The sequence below is a fragment of the Triplophysa rosa genome, linkage group LG24 (genome assembly GCF_024868665.1).
Source record: "Triplophysa rosa linkage group LG24, Trosa_1v2, whole genome shotgun sequence".
NCBI lineage: Eukaryota > Metazoa > Chordata > Actinopteri > Cypriniformes > Nemacheilidae > Triplophysa > Triplophysa rosa.
In genome coordinates this window covers 15,826,606-15,849,145 of record NC_079913.1, presented here as the reverse complement: position 1 = coordinate 15,849,145, position 22,540 = coordinate 15,826,606, and the positions used below count along the sequence as shown (strand labels likewise).

At 42.4% G+C, this 22,540-nt stretch overlaps 3 protein-coding genes across 5 annotated transcripts; 1 reads left to right on the top strand and 2 right to left on the bottom strand.

Moving 5' to 3' along the window:
• Positions 1–2,543: 2,543 nt before the first annotated feature.
• On the top strand, positions 2,544–5,112 carry ckap4 (cytoskeleton associated protein 4). Its single transcript, XM_057324393.1, has 2 exons — positions 2,544–3,174; positions 3,977–5,112. The coding sequence occupies exons 1-2, from the start codon at positions 2,890–2,892 to the stop codon at positions 4,997–4,999; spliced, it is 1,308 nt and encodes a 435-aa protein (XP_057180376.1). The 5' UTR covers positions 2,544–2,889; the 3' UTR covers positions 5,000–5,112.
• A 950-nt stretch (positions 5,113–6,062) lies between these two features.
• ikbip (IKBKB interacting protein) lies at positions 6,063–12,877 on the bottom strand. 3 transcript variants are annotated; one of them, XM_057324854.1, is made up of 3 exons: positions 12,464–12,877; positions 12,274–12,391; positions 6,063–9,050 (listed from the first exon to the last, which is right to left on the bottom strand). In XM_057324854.1, exons 1-3 carry the CDS (start codon positions 12,652–12,654, stop codon positions 8,340–8,342), a joined length of 1,020 nt encoding a protein of 339 aa, XP_057180837.1. In that variant the 5' UTR covers positions 12,655–12,877; the 3' UTR covers positions 6,063–8,339. The 3 variants fall into 3 exon arrangements, with proteins under 3 accessions (XP_057180837.1, XP_057180838.1, XP_057180839.1); XM_057324855.1 differs by having other exon boundaries at positions 12,467–12,877; XM_057324856.1 differs by lacking the exon at positions 6,063–9,050 and adding an exon at positions 10,033–11,611 and having other exon boundaries at positions 12,464–12,876.
• A 496-nt stretch (positions 12,878–13,373) lies between these two features.
• On the bottom strand, positions 13,374–22,461 carry arfgap3 (ADP-ribosylation factor GTPase activating protein 3). Its single transcript, XM_057324844.1, has 16 exons — positions 22,308–22,461; positions 20,752–20,870; positions 20,454–20,526; positions 20,068–20,199; positions 19,797–19,877; positions 18,561–18,645; positions 18,452–18,496; positions 18,310–18,368; positions 18,086–18,222; positions 17,843–17,974; positions 17,640–17,768; positions 16,524–16,646; positions 16,328–16,445; positions 14,819–14,906; positions 14,297–14,427; positions 13,374–14,216 (listed from the first exon to the last, which is right to left on the bottom strand). Exons 1-16 carry the CDS (start codon positions 22,374–22,376, stop codon positions 14,199–14,201), a joined length of 1,539 nt encoding a protein of 512 aa, XP_057180827.1. The 5' UTR covers positions 22,377–22,461; the 3' UTR covers positions 13,374–14,198.
• Positions 22,462–22,540: the final 79 nt, after the last annotated feature.

Below are 22,540 nucleotides of genomic sequence, written 5' to 3'. Positions count from 1 at the left end.
TTCATTACCCACACCTGCCACATGTCGTTATCCCTCGTTTGTCTTACCCTATATAATACCCTCATGTTTCATTGTCCTGTGTTCGGTCATTGTATGTGTTTGCTACGTGGTTTCATGGTGTGCTTATCGTCTTCTCATGGTTTTGTTCCTGTTGTGGATTCCCCTGTCTCATTGTAGTAAGTGTTGAGTTTAGTTCATGTCTATTGTTTGTTAGTCTAGTATTTAGTTAGTCTTTGTCCCTGTTTATCCTTTGTCATTATTGTTTTACCCCCTCGTGGGCCTTTGTTTTGTGTTTTATATTTTATTATTAAAGTCTGTTGTCCAACGCTGCCTGCAATTGGGTTCTTCTCCTCAAGTCCTTGACATTACCTGTATGAATATTTGTAGATGACATCATGACTGCTGGTTCATGACTTCCCAACCCGATACATTGAGTCAAGGGTCAGATTTCCTATAATGTGATTCGTGACTGGAAGACATTAACATTGGAATAACAGAGGACACCAATGAGCTCTGCAGAACAAAGTTTTGTGCTATGACTCTGGCTGATACTGGACCACAGCCATATGCTAACTATTATTCAACTCATGAGGATGGCACAAAACAATTGCAACCTAACTAGGTTCGTAGTTAAACTATAGCACATGATTCATTTGGTTAGTTTTCACAGTGCTGATAAAGCGATAAAGGTTTTCTCCAATGCTAGCATAAACGCTAATGACAAAACGTCTAGATTTTTACTGTTTCGTTTTAAAACAATTTATTTTGCGTGCCTAACATATCGTTTGTTTGTGTTTTTTGAGATGATAGTTAAAGCAAACGCAAACATGTCGCTGTTTTCCTGAAGGGCGGCGAAGCATTTGAGGAGGTTTACGGGAAGTTGGTGGAGTTGCTCTGAATATTTCTGGACACACCTCTGTCTGCAAGCATCTTCAGTTCTTCCTGTGTCTGTTCACTCGTCCTCTGATGTGAGCGAGTCATTCTGGAGAAGAAGCACACACGACTTCTCTGTCATTTAACTGTGAGAGCTACGAGCATCTTGAGTTCACAATGCTGAAAAGCATCAGTCCAGATCTTTTAGCCACGGGCCAGTAACTCTGGTGTTTATGCAACGGTCTGGCGTAACTTTATCACCACATTGTGTCGGCCCCAAACAGCCGTGACCTGTGGAGACCTGGAGCCCAGTAGCCCCCCGAAGCTGTGCTGAGGTATCGGTCACCATCATGTTACCAGCAGATCCTTGAAGTCCTGTCATTGGCGAGGCGGTGCCTCCATGGATTGGACTTGTTTGTTGCGTGTGTAAAAAGAATGAAAGCATGTAAAGGTTTATTAAAAGTACATTTGAAGTTCTGCTAATATATATTTGATTTGATTTAACCAGTTTTCAGGTTATTTTGCGATTAGACTTTGTGCGATAATCACAGGGAAATGACACTTTAATATTTTGTAGGGACTGAGTTTCTAGTTTTGTTTTTGTTTACGGTACTGACACAAGTTTCCCTCATGATGACGCTTTTATGAATGTATTAGTGATGGGTCGTTCATGAACGATTCGTTCTTTTTGAACGAATCTTTAAAATGACTCGGGAGTAACGAGTGTCTCAGCGAGTGATTCGTTCATTTTGTGTTTACCGCGCATGTGCAACATTGTACCAGAAACCGTAATGAAGTTCGTCTCTCGAGTCATCGGGTCCGAGTCCTTTTGTTCTTGTACCGGAGTTTTCGAGTCCGAGTCTTTAACGTTACGTGACCACTTCCCGGATCATCAGTCAAATGCATGATGTACATGTTATATGTTGTATTATAGGAAGAAATATTATAAAATGATCAAAAGATATGTGCGATAAACATCTTCTCTAAGACGTACCGTTCTGTTCTTTTTTCTGTCAGTATATTCATAAATGTTTCTTGTGGATTTCTGCATGTGTTTTTAATTTATCTTAATAACTAACTATTTTGCATAAGAACTGTGCTGGCAAAATATAAACATAAGCAACACTAGTAAAGTCAGTGTTTATGTCTAATGCATATATTACACAAGTGATCTCTTATTAAATAATTGCACATTTAAATGATTTCAATAGCCTATTATTATATACTTTCCTAACTGCATGAGACTTTTTAGTAAAAAACAACAATCTGTAAACCTTATTGCATACCTGAGTGACCCCAAATTGTTAATGAATTATAAATACATAACTTTACAGAAATGCTGTCAGGAAATAATTAAATAACTTTTTCTCATAACTTGTCCCTAACTACAATATAAGTTATTTCTTATTATATATCTGATCAAAACTAGCATAAATAAACGTTATGGGGTAATTTGGCTATTAGCATGCAACATTAATTTAACTCTGCTCAGATGAACGAAATGACTCGAAAAAAGATTCGTTCATTTTGCTGAACGAGATTCAAACATCCGAATCGCAAAAACGACTCGAACTTCCCATCACTAGAATGTATGAAAGATGCGCCGTGAGGCTCCGAGCGCTGCCACGTCGGAGATGGGTGGGACGCGTGAGGGGCGTGGCTAATGACGTAACAGCCCCAAACCGCCTTTCTGCTACATTCAGTTAAAGAAGTTGCATGAACGATATCAAGTCCTGTGCACTTTATGATGTTTTACACAGAGTCGTTATTACATTGATCTTTAAAGTCTGCTTACAATTCAAATATAGAAAAATGAAATAATTCTTTCATTTATTTATTAAAGCAGTGGCAGATTGTTTTCATCGGTGTTAAAAACGTTCGCACGCGTTTCTCTTTACAGGAGGGAGATTTCCATACTTTCCCATCTGCAAAGGAACGCGGCGCTACGTGACGTCACTGCGCGTCCGGCGCTTTAAAGACCCCCGAGCGTCCAAACTCACCGGACAGACAGCCACGATGACTGCGAAAAACAGAAGTAAGATCAGTTCGCACACGAACGACAAAAGCCCCGCGGTCCAGCACGATGACGCGGTGAAGAAGAGCCCGAAGAACGCGGGTCCGAGCGCGCTCATGAAGTTGATCTCTGCGCTGTTTTATCTGACGCTCGCAGGAGGCGCGGTGCTCGCGGCGCTTTATTTCCAACAAGTGTCATCTGAGGTCCAACTTCTGAACCTGAAACACGAAGAATCGACGGAGAGATACACAGAGGTGGCGCGTGAGGTGGAGCGCGCGCTTCGACAGGTCTGTTATTCGTCTGAGGAGTTCTTATCTTTACTGACAGGATATGATCACAGTGATATGAGTCGATATGAGTGAACTGCGACAGACAGTCTGTGTTTATAACACACTGACACGTTGTATAACTTTTCTAACTTTCGTCTGTTTATCTGACCAATGAATACATGTAAATGTATCTGACGTTCTGCTTCTGCATTCGGTGCTCGTCCCTTATTCAGATGTTTTACCTTCTGAATGGACTTCAAATGTAAATATGCAGAGTTGTAAACATCATGAAATGCAGCAGATGTGGTGATCTGTGATTGGCTGCTCAGATCAGAGAGGGGGGGGGTCTGGGTTTCCCAGCATCTTCAGCTGTACTTCACTGCAATTTACTATCAACAAAAGCTTGCAAAAAGTTGTATCAGTGTTGATAAAAATGAAATTGAGAATGAAAATGCATTAAACACCTTGTTTCAAGAGTAAGCAGGTCCTTATTAGACGTTTACTATTATATTTTCGTGAGACTGAGTCACATTCAAAGTGAGTTTGTGAGCAGGCAATTAGATTAACAAACGCTCACACATTTCCATTTGTTAAACAAATGAACTCGGAGCGACGCAAGAATATACGTGCACAAAACACTGAAGATGAAAGAGAAACAACAGCACAATACATTAAACATAAACATCCACTTCATCACTCAAATATAGACTTTTTTCTCACGAGCAAACGTTTGTATTTGCTTTCTATTCAGTTTCATTGATGTCTAGGAGAAATAATTGAAACAATATGTCATGTGTGATTTCTCCGTGTGTGTTCTCAGATGAGTTCAGTGAAGGAATCTCTGGAGGGTTTGGAGTCGGCCGTGGTCGGTGTTAAAGCTGACCTACAGAGCTCGAGTCGTGCGGTGCAGAGAGGAGAAGCCGACAACCGTCGTCTGGAGGAAACCTTGCAGAACCTCCAGAATAAAATCTTCAGAGATCTGACAGACAGCATTGAGGAGGTGAAGGACGCTCGGGAGCGGGACGTCTCGTCTTTGGAGCGAACCCTCGAGGAACGTCTGGCCCAGCTGAGCCGCTCCATCGCCGAGAGCGTGTCGGAGTTCTCCGGAGAACAGAGCCGCTACAAGAATGAACTTCAGGAGCTTAAATCTCACCTGCAGGAGCATCAGACGCCTGCGCTCCTCCAACAGGAGCTGACGTCCATCAACAGCGCCGTGGCCAACCTCAACACCGCCAACGAGGTGTCCGAGGGTAACATGGAGGTCCTGAGGGAGCAGATCACCGCCGTGAGCGCCGAACTCCAGACCAGGAACAGAGAGGTAGCGTCTGTGTCGGAGGAGGTTGAGTCCGTGCGCTCGCTGATGAGGAGCATTGTGGGAACGATACGGGAGGAGGTGTCAGCGGCTCGCACTGGCGCACAGGCCGCGTCCGACCAGGTCCAGGCTCTGAGCGACGGGCTGGAGCGCTCCGACGGGGCCCTTCAGACCCTGGAGACGCAGCTGAGGAAGGAACTGCTGAAGGTGGAGAGACGAGGAGAAGACGTGGAGGCCAGACTGAAGGCCACGGAGGAGAGCGAGGACTCGCTGACGGAGCAGACCAACAAACTGTACGAATCTCTTACAGCAAAGTACGAATCTCACCAGAGCTCGCTGCAGAACTACAGAACGGCGACGGAGACGCTGAGAGACGACGTGGAGGAGATGAAGAGGAGTCTGAGTGAGGCTCAGGTGAGATTACAGGCAGTGGAACTCAAGCTCGAGGCGGAGGGTTCGGAGGTAGTGCGAGATCTCGAGATGGCAAGAGAAGAGACGGATGAATCTGAAATAAGCCAAACAGAGATCTGAATGGATGAACTGCTGACGTCTACAAATACCTGCACTGTAGTTTTTATCTGTTCAGTTTTTAAAAGTGGAATCAGGATTGTAGTTGTTTTACAATAAAAATGTTTACAACCTTTATGAACTAACGTGTGATTCACATTACATTTGACTCTAGGTATAATACAAATGCGCAAACACATATTCCTGAATATTTTTCGGTCAATTGTATAAAATGACATTTTAAATATGTTTGACATGGTTGTAGACTGCATGATTTAGGAAGTATTTAAAGGAACAGTTCACCCCAAAATGAAAATTCTGTCATTATTAATTTGCCCTCAAGTTGTTCCAAACCTGTATAAATGTATTTGTTATGTAAAACACAAAAGAAGATATTTTGAAGAATGCGGTTCTGGGGCACCATTGACTAACATAGAAGATGTTTCCCTACTGTAGTAGTCAATGGTGCCCTAGGATGGTTTGGTTACAAACATTCTTCCAAATTTCTTTCTCTGTGTTCAGCAGAACAACGAAACTGATATAGGCTTGTTAGAAGTAAATGATGACAGAATGTTCATTTTTGGGTGAATTGTCCCTTTAAAGAGAGAGTTCATCATCGTTTATTCACCCTCAAGTCATTCAAAAGCTGTGTGTGAGTCTTTCTTCAGTGGGACACAACAGAAGATATTTTGAGAAACGTCTCCGTGGTTTTGTTTTCATACGATGGAAGTCAATGGGGTTCGGTGTTGTTTGATTATCAACATTCTTCAAAATATCTGATGAAACCAACTCGTACGGGTTTGACATGAAATGATTTTAATGTTTGGCCGAACTAAAGCTTTAAAGACAATCTTGTCATTAAACTCGGTACACGTGTTGCCTAAAGAATTCTTCAAACCCAACATACGCAACACAGCCTCTCAAAATACAAACATTTCTTTGAAGATTTCTCTTATTAAATGTTCAATTTTAGATGGAACTCTCACTGTAATACAGACACGTCCATAGATGAAGCATCTTTTATTTGGATCATTCTCTGATGAATGAGTTTGTGATGAAATGAATCAAGTTATGTGAAATGTTTCAATCACACGAGATCAAACAAGATGTGCTGTAGTTTGTGAAGTACAGCGTCTCTAATGACATCATCTGATGGGTGGAGTCGGACATCATAACAGATGTCCTCCTGGATCACAAGAAAATGACTGTAGGCCATTAAAGAAACATTCTTCAAATGATCACATTTCAATTCTTTATTAAAATGTTTTAGATTTTAAAGCATTTTAAAAGAAATGTGGTGACAATATTAATAATATTATTAATTAATAATACTTAAAAGATGCCAAATAGTAATGATGTCAATATTTCATCAGCTCATGTACAGACAATAAACCCAGATGATAAATAATTTATATTCCAAATCAAAAACTCATTACCATGATCACTGAATCTAATAGCTTTGCATGTCGTTGTCGGGGGAAACCTCATATTTTCAAAACTGCTGCTTTTTATGAAATGGAAAAACATGAAATGTTGACGAGCTTTTTTGACTACTTTTCATTGGTTAAACATGAAGGATGACCAATAGAAACAATTTATGGAAAAAAATAAAAAATGGAGATACAAGTTTCCATGCGACTTTAAAGGGGTCATATGGTGTGAACACGTGTTTTTCTGTGTCTTTGGTGTGTTATAAGTTGTTCATGCTTGTATTATACACGTATGATTGCATAAATGAAAGTGTGGGAACAAAAGAGTCATTCTATGTAAAAGCTAATGCTCACCCAGACCTGCCTGAAACACCTCGTGTAGCCACACCCCCACAAATCTACGTCAGTTGGTGGTCTGATTTGACTAAGACCGCCCAAATGTAGACTCAAGTAAGGTGGGCGTACCTGTCAGCACAATTGAAGAGGAACCTGATGTTCCAAATATGGTCAGAGGCGTTACACGCTTGCAGTATTCCACCAATCACTACACACTGGTGAACTGGCCAATCACAGCACACCTCGCTTTTCAGAGCCATGAGCTTTGTAAAAAATCAGCGTGTTTCAGAGAGGCGGAGCAAAGAGGAGATACAAACATGCACAGTGTGTGGAAAATACAGCGTTTATCAACCTTAAATTTGTATACACATTGACTTACATCTAAAACAAACCATAATATTCCTTTTAGCCGTGTCATATTACCCCTTTAACAACACTCTACATGAACCTTGCATTAAAGGGGACATTTCATGAAAATCTGACTTTTTCAATGTTTAAGTGCTATAATCGGGTGTCTGGTGCATCTACCAACTCATAAAACGTGAAAAATGACAATCCAGTAACTTTGTTTACGTGAGCCTATCTCTGCAAGCCTGTGAGAAAACCAGCCGTTCAGATTTCGCTCGCTTTCTGATGTAGGTAGTTGTTCTTATTATAATATTACCGCCCCTTTTCTGAACGTGTCCACCCATGGCGCTGCTGCCATTTTTGTGTTCGCAAGCGACATATGTGAATTAGTTCTGACACCATGGCAAAAGTAAGCAAAGCATATCTTCAGTATCTTCACTTATAGAAAGCAGTGTGTATGGTTTGTAAACACGCGACGGGTTTGTCATGGTAACATGATTTCCCGCCACCCTCCCGTTTTGTTATTTCACCCGTGAAACCCTGTGACGCGATCGCGGGTCTCACTCCCGACAGCGGACCAACAGGGACCGGAGCGCCTTCACGAATGGCCCCGGGGGAAACAGGTGTGCTTATATAGAAAACAACGTGTTTGGTGTTCAAAGACGAGACACAGTAGTTTCTCATTCGCTTTGTGACCCTTCTTTCTTGGGTAGGCCACTTTCACTTGTAGAAAGCAGTGTGTATGGTTTGTAAATACGCGTTTGGTTTGTCATGTGTGTTTTCGCGTATAGATAAAACAATGTGTTTGGTGTTTAAAGACGGAAGCAGCGTTTCTCATTCGCTTCATGTGACCCTTCTTTTGTCGATGGAAGCACACAGCCCTGGCTGAGTTTTCTGTGAAAAGGGGGCGGAGACTAGTAGCTCATTTGCACTTAAAGAGACACACACCAAAACAGCGCGTTTCTCCTCGCATGCTCTAAAACTGGGCAACTAGGGCATGGTATAATAAAAGATCTGCGGTGTATTTTGAGCTGAAACTTCAGACACATTCTGTGGACCCCTAAGATTTATATTACATTTGTGTACAAGTAGAAAAAAATCTCCCCTTTAAATTGTATTAAAAGTTGTTTCAAATTTGATCAAGAAATATTGCAATAAATTACATTTATGTAGAAAGATCCTGTTATAAAAGGCACTCTTGATCTAAACGTGAGTTTGAACGTGTCAGTGCGTGTTTCTAGTCCAGTGTGTCAGATGTCATGTGAATCTTCAGACATGTACGGTTGGTGGTTCTTCATCTCTGTCAGTTGTTCTTCTCTCATGACGTCTTCAGCGATCAGTCCGATCCTCAGCGTCAGTTCGGACAGTTTGGACTCTAGAACGATGAAGTCCTGTCTGATGGTGAACACTTTGGGCTTCAGGTCAGCGGCGAACGTGCTCATCTTCAACATCTTGGCTTGAGCGCTCTCCAGCGTCAGGATGCGCTCCGAGAGCTCACTGTTAGCTGTGGAAAGATCCTGAATGAGTTTAGCCATGTGATCCAGTCTCTGAGCGTTCCTCTCCGTCGTGCTCTTCACAGCAGAAACACGATCGATGCTGCCGGCCAGCAGATCGGCGATGCGTTTGATCATCAGTTTCTCGGTCTGAGCGACCTTCTCCTCGAGGGTGTTTGTCTGACTGAGGAGATCCTCCACTTCACCCTCCAGTCCAGACATACGCCTGACGTCTGTGCGGACGGAGGCCACCTTTGACATCACATCACTAGAGATCGCCAGAGTTCGGTTCTCCACGTTCTGCACGGCCTGAACCAGACCACTCAGGTTCTCCTGGAGTCGCTGCCTTTGTCTGGTAAGGTTTGAGAATTTCTCCTTCAGCCGAGAGACCTCCACGTCCAAACTCTCCAGGTGAGAAACAGCCGGCGGTCTCTTCAGACTGGACATGAGAGACTGAACACGCTCGCACTAGACAAATACACACAACACAGAGGTTAAACTGCTTCTTCATGATAAATACACCTCTTATAATTATGAGTATTCAAACAGCACAACAAAACATGTAGAATATCGCTCTGGGGCCTGTACTGGATCTTGGAAATCCTCAAAACTCCCACAGACGTACAATGAAACAATGTTTAAATGAGGCCTCTCACTCTGAGAAGATAAAAACACGTTAGCATGGTGCTAGATTGACCTAAAACACGTTAGCTTGGGTGACCATTCATGCCATGTTTCCTGGACACGTCCTGGCCAGGGTTCAGGTTCGTCCTCCAGAGGTCGCATTTATCCACCCCATACGTCATCGAGGTTCTCACAAATGTAGTTAAAAAACATTATTTATTTCTCTACGACATTTAATCATTGAAGTCTCATTCTTACCTTGAATATATCGGTTGCTTCTCTGAAATAAAACCTGGATTAATAAACCTCGATGATGTATGCGGTGGACAAATGCGACCCCCGGAGGATGCACCTGAAATCCTGGCCAGGACGTGTCCGGGAAAAATGGCACATCACTCTAACGTTAGCATCATGCTAGATCGACCTAAAACAGGTTAGCTTCATGATAAGGTTAGCTTCATGATTAGCAACATGATAAGGTTAGCTTCATGACCTAGATCGATTTAAAACAGGTTAGCTTCATGCTAGATTGACCTAAAACAGGTTAACTTCATGATAGATCCATTTAAAACAGATTAGCTTCATGCTAGATCGATTTAAAACAGGTTAGCTTCATGCTAGATTGACCTAAAACAGGTTAACGTCATGCTAGATCAATTTAAAACAGGTTAGCTTCATGCTAGATTGACCTAAACACGTTAGCTTCATGTTAGATTAACATAAAACACGTTAGCTTAATGCTAAATTGACCTAAAACATGTTAGCTTCATGCTACATTGAACTAACATGTGCTAGCATCATGCTAAAGCATGTAAAAAGGCAACATAGTGCTAGCACCATGCTAAGACACGTTAACATCATGATAAAATAAGCAAGCACCATGCTCAATTTTCTGGCATCATATTAAATCATACTTTTAATCATGTTTTTACAAACTAAATCATGCTGAACTGTCAACATGTAAAGATTTCCAATTTTCTAAACTAAGGCTTTCAAACTGAAATTTCAGGCCATGCTTCATCAAGAACAAACGTTGCTATCTAGTGTTCATGTGTACATTGCATACTGTCAAGACACAGGAGTTTAAGATCGAATCTATTGTCAGATTTTATTAAAATCAGCAAAACAATATCTAGTTTACAAATCCAACAGACAGAATCCATACAAACACAAAATATCCAGACATACTCAGAATTATGCCTTTGAATAAAAACTTGTATAAGTACATATAAATGCACAAACTAGATATGATTAAATGCCTTTAAAATATCAGTTGTGACCCTCGTGGAACAAGTATATCGTATTTTACACCCAGATATTGTCATTTTAGCAGAGTAAGAATGACATCATGTGAAATGCAGGAATATTGAAATGACTAAGGTTTTGTTATGTTATAACTATTGTATAACATCTCTGATCAATGTCCTCTCCTGCTTTATTCTCCAAATGCTTTACATAAATGAACACTTTTGTTATTCATCGTTCTTCTTTGCTTCTCTCGAAGCTCTCATATATATTTGTGTTAAACATGTTGGGTCTTGTGATACCAGTGATGTCACTGAGGTCAAATCTTCAGGCCGCAGGTTCAGATGCGATACTGTGTATTCCACCAATGAAATGTCTTTTCTGTTTTACATTACAGGTAAACAACATCTAAACGGTAGAGTAGATGAGCAGTTTCAGGTGATTTATCATCAGTATGAGCTGTGATTACTGTCCTGTCATTCTTCTCATGGTCCAGCGTCTCGGACAGTTTGAGCTGCTCTGGATCAGTCGGAGATCTTCTCCTCTGTTCTCTGCACCTGCAGCGTCAGCTCCGTTAATCTCCTCTCCGTCTCGCTCAGCTGAGCTCGGACTCTGAGCATCGAGCGTACCGACTCCTCTACATCCGGCAGCCGGCTCTCCCACTGCTGGACGCGAGGGATCGTCTTCTCCAGCCTCTTCTGAAGCTCGTCCCGCAGTCTGCCGACGAGTCGCAGTCGCTCCTGGACTTCAGAGAAGCGTCTGGAGTTCCAGTCCAGCAGCTCCTGGACTCTCCGAGCGTCCTCCTCCTCGGTCCGATCTAACACACGCGTGTTTCTCTTGATGCCGTCCTCCAGCTCCTGCAGACGCTCGCTCAGAACACGCACACGTCCGTCCACGGAGTTGACATGATTGGTTACTCGTCCGTGCGTGGAGCGCGAGTCCGTCTTCAGTGCGCTGAGGTCGTCGGTCACGGCCGTCACTCTGCTCTGCCACGTCTCCGTGACGTTCTGGAAGCGTTTGTTTAACGTTTGATATTGAAGTGAAGACGTCTCCTGGTGCTCCTGTAGCGCTGTAGACGTGTCGTGGATGGAGGTGATGTCATGTCTCAGTTGTGTCATCCGTGTCGTGGAGGACAGAAGCTCGTCGACAGAGGCCTGCAGCTGCATCCACAACACATGAAATGATGATGATGAGTCTGTGTTCAGACTGAACTACTAGTGTCCTGGTGCTGTATGCAAGTTTATACACATGACACAGTGTCTGTCTGAATGTGGACATTTACTGCTGAAAATGTTTTCTTTCAGATTCCATTAATGGATTGTAATTGACTGTACATGACTATACGATATGGTATTATTTTGCCTTCTGATTATGTAGCAACATTATGTTTTGACAGACGCTGATGTGCTAATATTCAAATGAACAATTCTAATATTTGACCCAACCACCAGATCATGTTTTTGACAGACGGGATAATGTGCATAAGGGGTGATTATAAAATGTGTTGGAGACACTCAAAATGCTTTTTGATTGTCAGATTGATGAAGATCCGGCCGGAGCACATGGACCTTCAGGTTTTCATTCAGAGCTGCTGTCAAATTCATTCTTTATTTTTCCATTCAACTTTTCACTTCAACTGTTTTGCTTATAATATCATTTGTAATCATACAAACTGCAGTGAGAAAAGAAAGGCAAGCGTATTTTCACTGGTGGTTTGAGACTTTTGGAACTCACTGTATTTCAGGTGCATCCGTCTGAGAGTGAAGGAATGAAGGAATGAAGGAAGGAATGATATCAAGTGTGATGTTTGAATGAAACTCACTTTATCTGAGACTGAAGACATCTGTGACTGAAGCTCCAGGACACGTCGAGTCTTCTCGTATAAATCATCATATTGTTCTTTAATCTCTGTAAACCTCGAGCTGTGCTGATAGAGAATCCTGTGAGAACAAACCAATGAGACAAGGTGAGACTAAATGAACCCGATCCGGATTAGTTTAGTGTGAACTCACCACATCACGACCACAGAAACGGCGAGAGCCACCAGACTCAACACGAGCTTCACGTCAGAGCTCCTCGTGTGTTTCCTCTCTTCTGCGTCTCTCTTGCTTTTGTCTTCATCTTTCTCTTCTGGTCTTCTCTTCTCTCCGTTTTCTTTGGCATCTGACGCCTTTTTGCGTTGTTTTACGTCGCGGCTCTGCATGTTTGAACCAGCAGATGAAGTCTTTCAACCTTGAAAAGCGCCTTCAGAGTGCGCAGATATAAACGTGCCCGTGCGAGTATAGAGCGATATGTTTTAAAGGAAAGTCATTATCTGTTAAGTGATTGTAGAGAGTTTTAAATCTCGTCAGACGCTGAACTCGCCACGCACGCACGCAGCAGCAGCACAGAAACAGCGCGTCTCCTGAAAGCGAGTTTACGCAGTAGTTCTGAGGAGGGCGGGGCTTAACGGCCCGGAAGGTGCTAATTTGTCAGATAAGACCGGTCAATAATAATAAATCACATTCGATATTTTAACGATTCACTTTATTATGAACTTAAAAATCTATAAAAAGTTAAAAGCGAGTGTAATTTTTCCGGTTTCTGAGACCGCTGCTGAAGTGTCACGCACCGATGGGCCAATCACAGGCGTGTGATGTTGACGTAGACAATTTTATTTAAAATTTGTGAGATATGTTACCGTTCATATATTAATTATTTATGAGGATTAACATATATAAAAGAGTTAAATAGTATATTAATATATCTAATAAAACAAAACCTATGCAGACTGTCACGAGGCTCAATGGAGCAGTCAGAGCTGTGAACCGCCGCGCGCCCCCTGCAGGACTTACTGTGAATCATCATCTTCAACAGCTTTAACATACAGTACTCATTCACTAGTCAATCTTCCATGAAAAGTCAAGACACGGGAAAAGTAATTAAAGTGTTTAATTCATACGTAACACAATATTTTTTTACTGCAGTAACCAGTAAATGTCATCGACAGCCCATCTGTCCACAATGAAAGAAAACAAGTTTAGCAAGCATTTATTGATCTAATTATGGATTCAATTAATCCATGGACATACAAGAATAGGAAAAATCAAACATGGAGTAAATTAGATTTTGACCTTTTATTCTTCGTAAGATTTATGGAAAGGTTTAAAGGCCACTTATAAACATTTGTAAAGCTCTTTAATTGGACAAGCGTTAAATAACTCCGATCAGGCAACGAAAATATTATTTTCTTTCTTCATTCGACTATTGGAATGAGCTGCTCAACGTGCTGTTTTTATCACTATTTCACTTAATAAACTGTCTTCATAACATTATTGAGTCTTGATGCTGTAGGTGAAATAGTGCACTTTGAGAAGAGAAAAACAATACACCAGTGTAAACATTTCTCTTCGAAACAAAGAGATGTTTTGGTCCTCAAGAAAAATGACTTAATGAACGTGTTCTTCGTATGGTGAACCAGTACACAAGTATGAAAAAATGCAGAACAACCACACCGAATATTGCCAAAGTAAAATATTCCTATATATATTCCAATATACACAGTAGAAAATAAAGTGACCTAAATCCCCAAACTGACTAAAAGTGGCAAAATGCCGAAGCAATCAATTAAAAAGAAAAAGCGAGGAGTTGAATGATGATGTGGCAGATAATACCAGCTGCTTCACAAAGATTATAATGCACTTATGGAGCTACAGTCATCGCTCTTCAGTGTCCGTGAGGTCCATCTCTGTGCCGTCCGGCGAGACTTCATGTATTGTAGCGGTCCTGCAGTGAAACAGAGAAGCAGACGGGGAAAATGAGGAATCACACACTGTTTATATGGAGTGAAACTACAGGACACACACCTGTATGTTGGACATCACGTCACTGGCCATGCCGGAAAGTTTTCCCGCCACCGAGCGAACGCCGCTCTTAAACTGAGTCATGTCGGGCACGGTGTGCAGAACGTTACTCAGCTTGTACGAGCCGCTCGGGCCTGAGACACACAAACACAAGTGAGTCATGCGGTTCAAATAAGAACTACAACTCATCACATGTAGTAGTTACCAATATACTGAACCATTTGTTTCTGTCCATTGTACCTGACAATGAACAATCATGCACTAGAAATAAAACGAATGCTTTCAAAACTTGAAGAGAAACCTCACATGGTATTTCAACCACCAAATATTGAGATCTGTGCTGTTAGTAGAGTAAAATCCTTTGGTAAAAACGTGATTTTTATTTCATGGTAAGGTTGACATTTTCATGGAATTGCCCACCAATCAAGATTGGAGTTGATATATCGATGAGGTCATCTGTCTAGAATATTCTCATGATGTCAATCAAAATAATGGAAACCATTCAGAGTTGATCATTAAACTCACCTGAAGCTTTCTTCTGTTCATCAAACAGATCCGCTGAGCTGATGGAAGAATTGCCCGAGAGATTCTCCAGTCGAGCACGAACTTCATACTGCACATGAGAGAGAGAAAAATCACAAATAATTCACCTCAGAAGTTGATTCATATATCAGTTGTGCCAAATATTCATTTCTTTTCTGTTATTGGCAAAAAAGTCATTAAAGGGGCGATGAATTAAAATCACAATTTTAACCCGAGCTTTTGTTATATAAGAGGGAATGGTATTCACGCGAACATCCTGTAAGTGACTGAAAACGCCCCTGTTACTGAGATTACATCTGTTATTAACACCAGGCCCAGCGAACGCCAGGTTCTGGAATGCACCTATCTATGACGATAGGTTGAACACCGCCTCCACAGAAGAATATCAACGACTACTTCTCTAGCCCCGCCCACTGGTTCACGCATGACAGAACCAGTGGCGCAGAACCAGATAGAGCGAGCAAGCAATAAACAAACAAACATGCCGTTAAAGATCGCCAAATATTGTGCAGTGAGTGCCAGGTTGTGGAAGAACACAGTCGCTGCATAACCTTCCTTCTGATTCTGATATTAGGAATGCGTGGTTGCAGTTTATTTTAAAGACGTTCCAGCTCACTTGGGAAAAACATGGAGCGTTTGTTCGTTTCATTTCTCCGAGGATTCCTTCGTGAACAAGGCACTGGATTTGTGGAGAGACTAAAATTAAAAAGCAGTGCTGTGCCGTCAATATTGGATCCGATAGGAATGGCGCAGCAATCTTATGTGAGTAAAACATGTTTGTACTATGCGTCTCTATTGCTTTGTTATTGATCGCTTGATCTACGCAGAGGTTGTCTGTGATCTTAAGCCCGTGCGAATCGGGATCTCTGTGATTTGGTGGGCTCATATATCATTTTTCAAGGTTTTATCCACCGTTTGCGAATAATGGAAGTGTGTTGGTATTATTTCGGGTGCTGGGTGATATCCATAAGTTACCGGGAGTCTCCCGTTTGTTTATTTATCATGGAAACTCTCGTAACATTTGAGACCCGCGATCACAGTGGGCGTTTACTTATAAAGTCTTCAATGCGGTACGCCCATTAAAACCGAGCGTTTGCAGAGTTGGCCTCAAAACCCGGGTAGAAAATAGCCTATTACTTATTGATTTTGAATTTAAAAATCATGCGAATGTCATAAATAGACCTAAAACAATAAACAACACCACTTCATCCCACCTTTAAAAGATATATAAAGAGTTATTTTGTAACAATTTTTAAGTTTGGATATTAAGAAGTTGCATTTGGCAACTTTTCAGTATTTCAATGATATTTAGTTTCTCTGTGTATGTGTGCTTTGAACAAAATGTTTATAAAGTAATAGAAGGTAACATAATATGAAACTAGTGGCTGATGAAAGAGTGTTCACGACGTTGATGACCTCTAATGAACTGGATTATGAACACAACATTACAGTGGACAGAAAAACACACTGGAAGGTAAACGACGGCGTCACCTCGGTGTGATCCTGCTTGCCGAAGTACATGTCTGAAGAAATCGCCTTGACGTCTCCAAACTTCCTCTGAGCATCATCAGAGGCCGACTGCGCTTCGGCTTTCTTCCTGGCTGAGGCCCTGTGATCACATGACAGCGTTCTGATTGGTCAAATCTCTGCAGTGTCTTTATTCAGGTGTGACCTGAAGGGCTCTCACCTCTGGTCCGCTGAGGGTCTCTTGGTGTCCAGATAGAAGTCAGACTCTGGTTTCGTTTGCTTTTTGCCTCCAGCCCACTGAGAGAAGAACAGATCGGACGAGCCAGGAGCATCATCCACAAACCTACGGCGTACAAAACACAAATAAATGGTCAGTGGCATTTTATGGTAAGGGTCAGTGGCGTAGCGTCTGGGTATGCTGGGGCATATGGGCCCGGGATTCAAGCTTTATTCATGGCCGTACGATATTGTACAAAACAACTGATCTCAGATCTGGTCGACCTATGGACATATGTGAGTTGCTGTAAAAACTACAGCGCTTTGCCAGGAGCTTTAGTGGCGAAGTGAGAGAACGCGTGACAAGTAGTTCTGATGCAAGTTCAAATCCACCTATCGCCAATTTTCACATCACATATATTAGATCATACAGGCATTTATTTTCAAGCAAATGAAGAATATATTTGAAAATTGGTTACCAGGTGTTTAATAATAAAGTGTACGGTGAGGTTAGGGGTAGTAGGGCGGTCTTTATTGTCCCAATTAGTTGGCATCCATTTAATCATTTGAATAAATATCATCATTTACACTCCATTATTATTGTGTAATGTATAATGTACTTTGTTTACCTTGTCGTGTGGAAACGGAATCAAGTTTAATTTATATAGACTCTGAATGAGCTCGCCAATGTCAATCTGCTTGAGGTGGCCAATCAAATGAAAGAAGGCGGGATTTGCTGTATTGACAGACACGGGGGGTGAAGGATTGAAAGAGCCAGCGTGATGTAAGTAACTTTAGTGTGATAACTGTATTATCATATAAATGTCAGGGCCGTTCACATGTCGCTAGTAAAAACACGTGCAAAACGCAGAATGCTTTGGTTTTTCCCTCTTTCTGGCGCTTGGTAGTTTGCACTCCCGTTACTATTGGAGCGTGACTGACACGCGTGTCAATGTCGCGAATGGCCAATCGGAATCAAGCATTCCAACAAGCCGTGTAATAACATTTAAATAACACACCCGAGTAAACAACTGGGTTAACAACATATGGGCCCGGACCTGACGTGCTACGCCACCGGTAAGGGCCACGCTGGACATGTGACGACCGGACCAGGCCTTACCTGGAGGAGAAGCGTTGGTCTTCTTCATCCTCATCGTCTCTCTCGTATGTTCTGTTCCTGGAGGAGATGGCAGCTGGAGACTCCTGCTGAATGATCTTCATGTCCTCCATCACAGAGTGAGAGAGCCCGCTGACGAACACAACATTCAGATGAAACCACACACACACACACACAGAGTGAGAGGAGCGGATGCGAGTGCTGACCTGCGGCCGCCGAAGCCCATGCCCAGACGCTCCACCTGCTCCTTCTTCTTCCCGTCCAGACACTTGAGTTTCTCCAGCTCTCTCTTCCTCTGGACCTCCAGACTCTCACGCGCCAGACCGAGAGACGAAACTCTAACACAACACACACAACATCCACTCAACTGACCAATCATGGTCAACGCCACAGGGTCAACATCAGACGTCTGATCTAACTGAACCGTTCAATGGCCCTGACAGACTCACGTCAGATCATCTGCTTGACTCTTGTTGGAGTGGATTTGTTCCTGTAGTTTCTCTTCAGCTTGAGCTCTCTTCTGCTGTGTTGAGAAACTCTCACCGCTGACCTTCTGAGCGCCAAGACCAGCTTTTCTCGAGCTCGCCTGATTCACACGTGACACACACACACGTTCATATGACCGCCCCAGTGTTCTCCGTGTCAGATTTACAGGACTGCACACTAAACTCACGGCTTTCTTGGCTGCGCTTGGCTTTTTCTTCAGAAGCGATGACGGCTCTGTCAGGGTCTCTGTATGAAAACGAATGATTTGGTTTAGTTTTATGCCGTCGTTACACACCACATACAGTTGGAGGATTGGCAGCGTGTGCTACCTGAAGCGGCGTGCGGAGAGATGCTCGGTCCTTCTGAAGGGTCAGCTGTTGATAAAAGCAGCGGTCAGACTGGTACAGTAGAGGTCACACACCGTGCGCTTGATCCTACCGTTATTATTCTTGTCCTCCACTCTTGAATCCTGCAGCTGCTGCTTGACGTTCAGAGGAAAAGATGATTGTTCCCTCTGGCCGGTCTGGAAGAAAACACACGCACACGAACACTTAAGATCCTGAATCAAGAGATGATCAAACACGTGGCCATCGGGGTTCATTCATGGATGAACGAACCCTTTAACGTTTCAAACAGTTGTTTTGTCTCAGTATTATATCATATATAATAACAGGCAGTATTATGGGCCATTCAGACAGAACACATCTCTAGTCTAAAAACGCTAGACGCAGCGCTCGGATATGGTTTTTTAAAAAACGCAGCCTTGAATGTCTCCTCCGCCTTGTTGCGTCAAATAAAACAGTTGACATGCCAACTTGCAGAAAGTCGCAACGCTTGCCCCGCCTCCAAATTCTTCTGATTGGTTCACTGCTTTTGGAACTGACATTGATGAGCAGCGCTGCATGTAAAAGTGGCATTTTTATTACTTGACACGGCGTCTTAAAAACGTGGCGCTCGTGTGCGAGGCGCTTCAAAATATGCAAGCATAACGGTCATGTACGTCCGTCAAACGCGTGTTTACATAGAAAAACAATGGGAAAGCAGCGCGTCGGAATGGAAAAATGCGCCGTCTGAATGTGTTCTGAGATGCTCAGGCATACAACAGCACTAGCGTATAGACAGTTTCATCAGACGCGCGCGCTGGGACTGCAGTTAACTTCCAGTCTGTGTTTGGCTAGTAACTATTTATATTTTATTTCTTTTATGTTACTATTCATTTGTATTATTTTATTGTGTAATAATTGTATTAAACAACTATTTATTGATTTTGTTGTATGTTCATTTTATTAAATAAACAATTTGTTGAATGGGTCCTATAGTTCGGTCGCATATGAAACCGTATGGTACATTGACATCTAGTGGTTGAGCTTGGTATCGCAGTGTAAATGCAAAATATTGCCGAGACAAGTTTAGTCAAGTAACGCTTCTTCTCGGTTTCTTTTGCTTGTTATCAGCAGAAATAATCTACAGGCGCTCTATTGTTTGTGAATGTGTACCGGAAGTTATGGTCAGTCCATGAACGCGCTTTTGCGCAGTAACGTTCATTTATTAAACCCTCTATAAACAAACAAACTACATATTCTCCTCCACTGACTGTAATATACAATATAATGGAAGCACAAAATGTCAAACACACACACAGAGAGTTGACGACGTGTCCTGCGAGTGAGTTACCTGAATGTGTTGAGTGAAGAAATCCTGCTGTTTGTCCACCGGTGATGTGGGAGAGAGAGGAGCTTGACTGTCCAACCACAACTGAACACACACCATCATAATAACATCAGACAGCGAACCGCTTTGATCACGACAGTATAATACAGTCAAGTACAGTGTGCTTTAGCAAGGACACAGATGGGTACAGCGCAGTACACACAAAGTGTTTCACAACACTGACTGGACCGGTACAGTACAGTATTATACAGGTGTGTGTGTGCGTGCGTGTGACCTCAGTGCCATGCCGTCTGGTGGCCTGTGTTGCCAGATTCTTGACTTTCTCTCTATAAAGCGCAGCCGCTCTGCTGTTGTATTTGGTGTTGGCCGCGCTGGCGTCACACCCGTGTTGACTGAAAAAGGTGCTCTGCGTGAAAAACCAACAGCGAGGAGTCATCACAGGAGAATACATCTGATCGGTGACACGGTTTACCTTCTGTCTATAATAACACACCCAAAACACGTTTCCCAGACGTTAGCATTTGGTTCCTGTTCGGTTATTTGTAGGGATCAAAAATCAACGTTGTAGAAACGTTCTTTTTAGGTTGTGGAAACGTTCGACTTTATGTTACAACGTTTAAAACAGCAAGCAATGAAGCGTGATCGATAAGAAACACTCACGGCACTAGCGTTACCACCAACTTGCATGCAGCGCAACTGAAACCACGACCAGTTTGAGTCCAGTTCAGTCGACCTGCACAAAAACACAGAACAGGTTTTAAAACAAATCCTTCATTTCACAACTACACACATGGTACTAAATCAAAACCTCGCATGTTCCGTGCAGGTGTCGTAACGTTGAAAGAAAGAAATCTCTTGAACTCAACACACACAAGTCTTACATTAATGCACGTTTCTTTAAACTAACATTTCTACAATGTGAATCTGTGAATGATTTTTCATGTTTGCATGATCGTACCTGATGAAGGAGAGGTGAACTCCGAGCGAGCGGTGTGTCCCTGAGCAGTCGATACACAGAAACACACCGTACGTGATGCTCGCCCAGCTCGGGTTCTTCAACGCACAGTCGAAACACACCTGACAAAACATAACATCACATCATTCCTCTAATGTCTAATTTGCATTAGAAATGAGCAATCATTTTCATTTGAATACAATTAAATTTCATTTATATGTAGGCTACTGAAGAGTACTCTGCTCTTTTCTTGTGAATATTCTTGGTGTATTTCTCTTTGTTAGTTAAAAAACACATTTTGTCAAATGATGACACGTGTATTCAAGCGGTTGTGTTACTGTAATACTGTAACTAACGTTACTATTTCATCATGGCCTCTCAGGCGCGCAGATGGCACTAGGGACGGGGGGGACATGACCCCCTCATATTCATGGTGACCCGATCCGTCCCCCTGACTGTCCCTACGAAAGGCGACAAACATTGGTAAAACTGAGGATTAATCATGGTTTGCGCTATGTACATTAGCCTAAGTAGCGGCGGACAAGCCCGCCCGCCGCTCCTTGATTATTTTGCAGTCACTGCTTCAGTATCGGGTCGGCCACCCGGCCCTCGGGGTCCTATGAGGAGCTGTTAGCTGCCTAAATTGTGCCTGTAGTAGCGGTAAACATTATGTTTTATCTGGACTTGCCAGACTAAATTAGGGTCCTGGCATTACATTATCATCTAACCCGATGTGCTGTATAATTTGACTGAGGTAAATGTACAGATTTATGTTTAAATAAAACATATTTTGCATAAGGCATGATGTTTTGGTGGGAAATAACAGTTTGATGATGCATTGCTAGTGTTGATAGGTAGGCCTTTGTTCATAGTTCTTTATCCATGAGTTCATATAAGAATCCTCCGTTGGCTTTTAAGTGCAAACCATTAGCCCAAGTGACGCAAAGTAACTTCTAGAGCACTAGTTAAAGCTCAAATGACGCAAAATAACTAACTGAGAGTTGAAATCATTTGCTGACAGCTTGGTCCCCCAGTGAAAAAATCCCACCTGCGCCTCCCGTGGCCTATTGAGTTGGGTTTAGATTGTTCATACAGTATCATTTGTTTACATTTTTATATTAGGAAATGATTTAATAAAGCAGTGCGTCACTGACTCAACTATTGCATGTTCAAGTCACGTGTGAAGATTTCTTTTTAATCAATATTAACGAGTAGGTACGACATGACTTCGGGAAACTCTTTAAATGGTTGATTTATAGTGTAAAATGTTACCGGTCTCTGATGTTTGCCATGCTACTCTGCTTTTACTACAGTGAGTCACACTTAATGGTAACTTTTTTGTGTTTAAACCACAAACGTACCACCACTAAAGTCACAGTCAAACTTTAACCATGAGACATGTGGTAAACATGAGAAGTACAGTAAAAGCACGGTAAGGGTGTTAAATCGATGCTCTGTTGATAAACTAAAGCGAATAGGCTGCCATATGTTTGATATCAAACCTGCAACGTGTCCAAACTTCCTGCTGTCTCGCGCAGCGTCGTGCGTCTCAAACTCACCTTATTCGTCGGGACGGATCTCAAACGCTTGAAAATGGCAGAAATGTCGCTTTTCGACGGTTCCGTCATGTTTACGCCTGCTGTATATTCACACACTCACTGAACTTGTTTCAACGTCAATAATCACTCAATGACGTAGATATAAATAACTAGATGCAGCATTCAAGCGCTCCTGGCACGTAGACGTGTCCGCCATCTTGGAACGGCCCACTGACGTCACTCACACTTTGCTA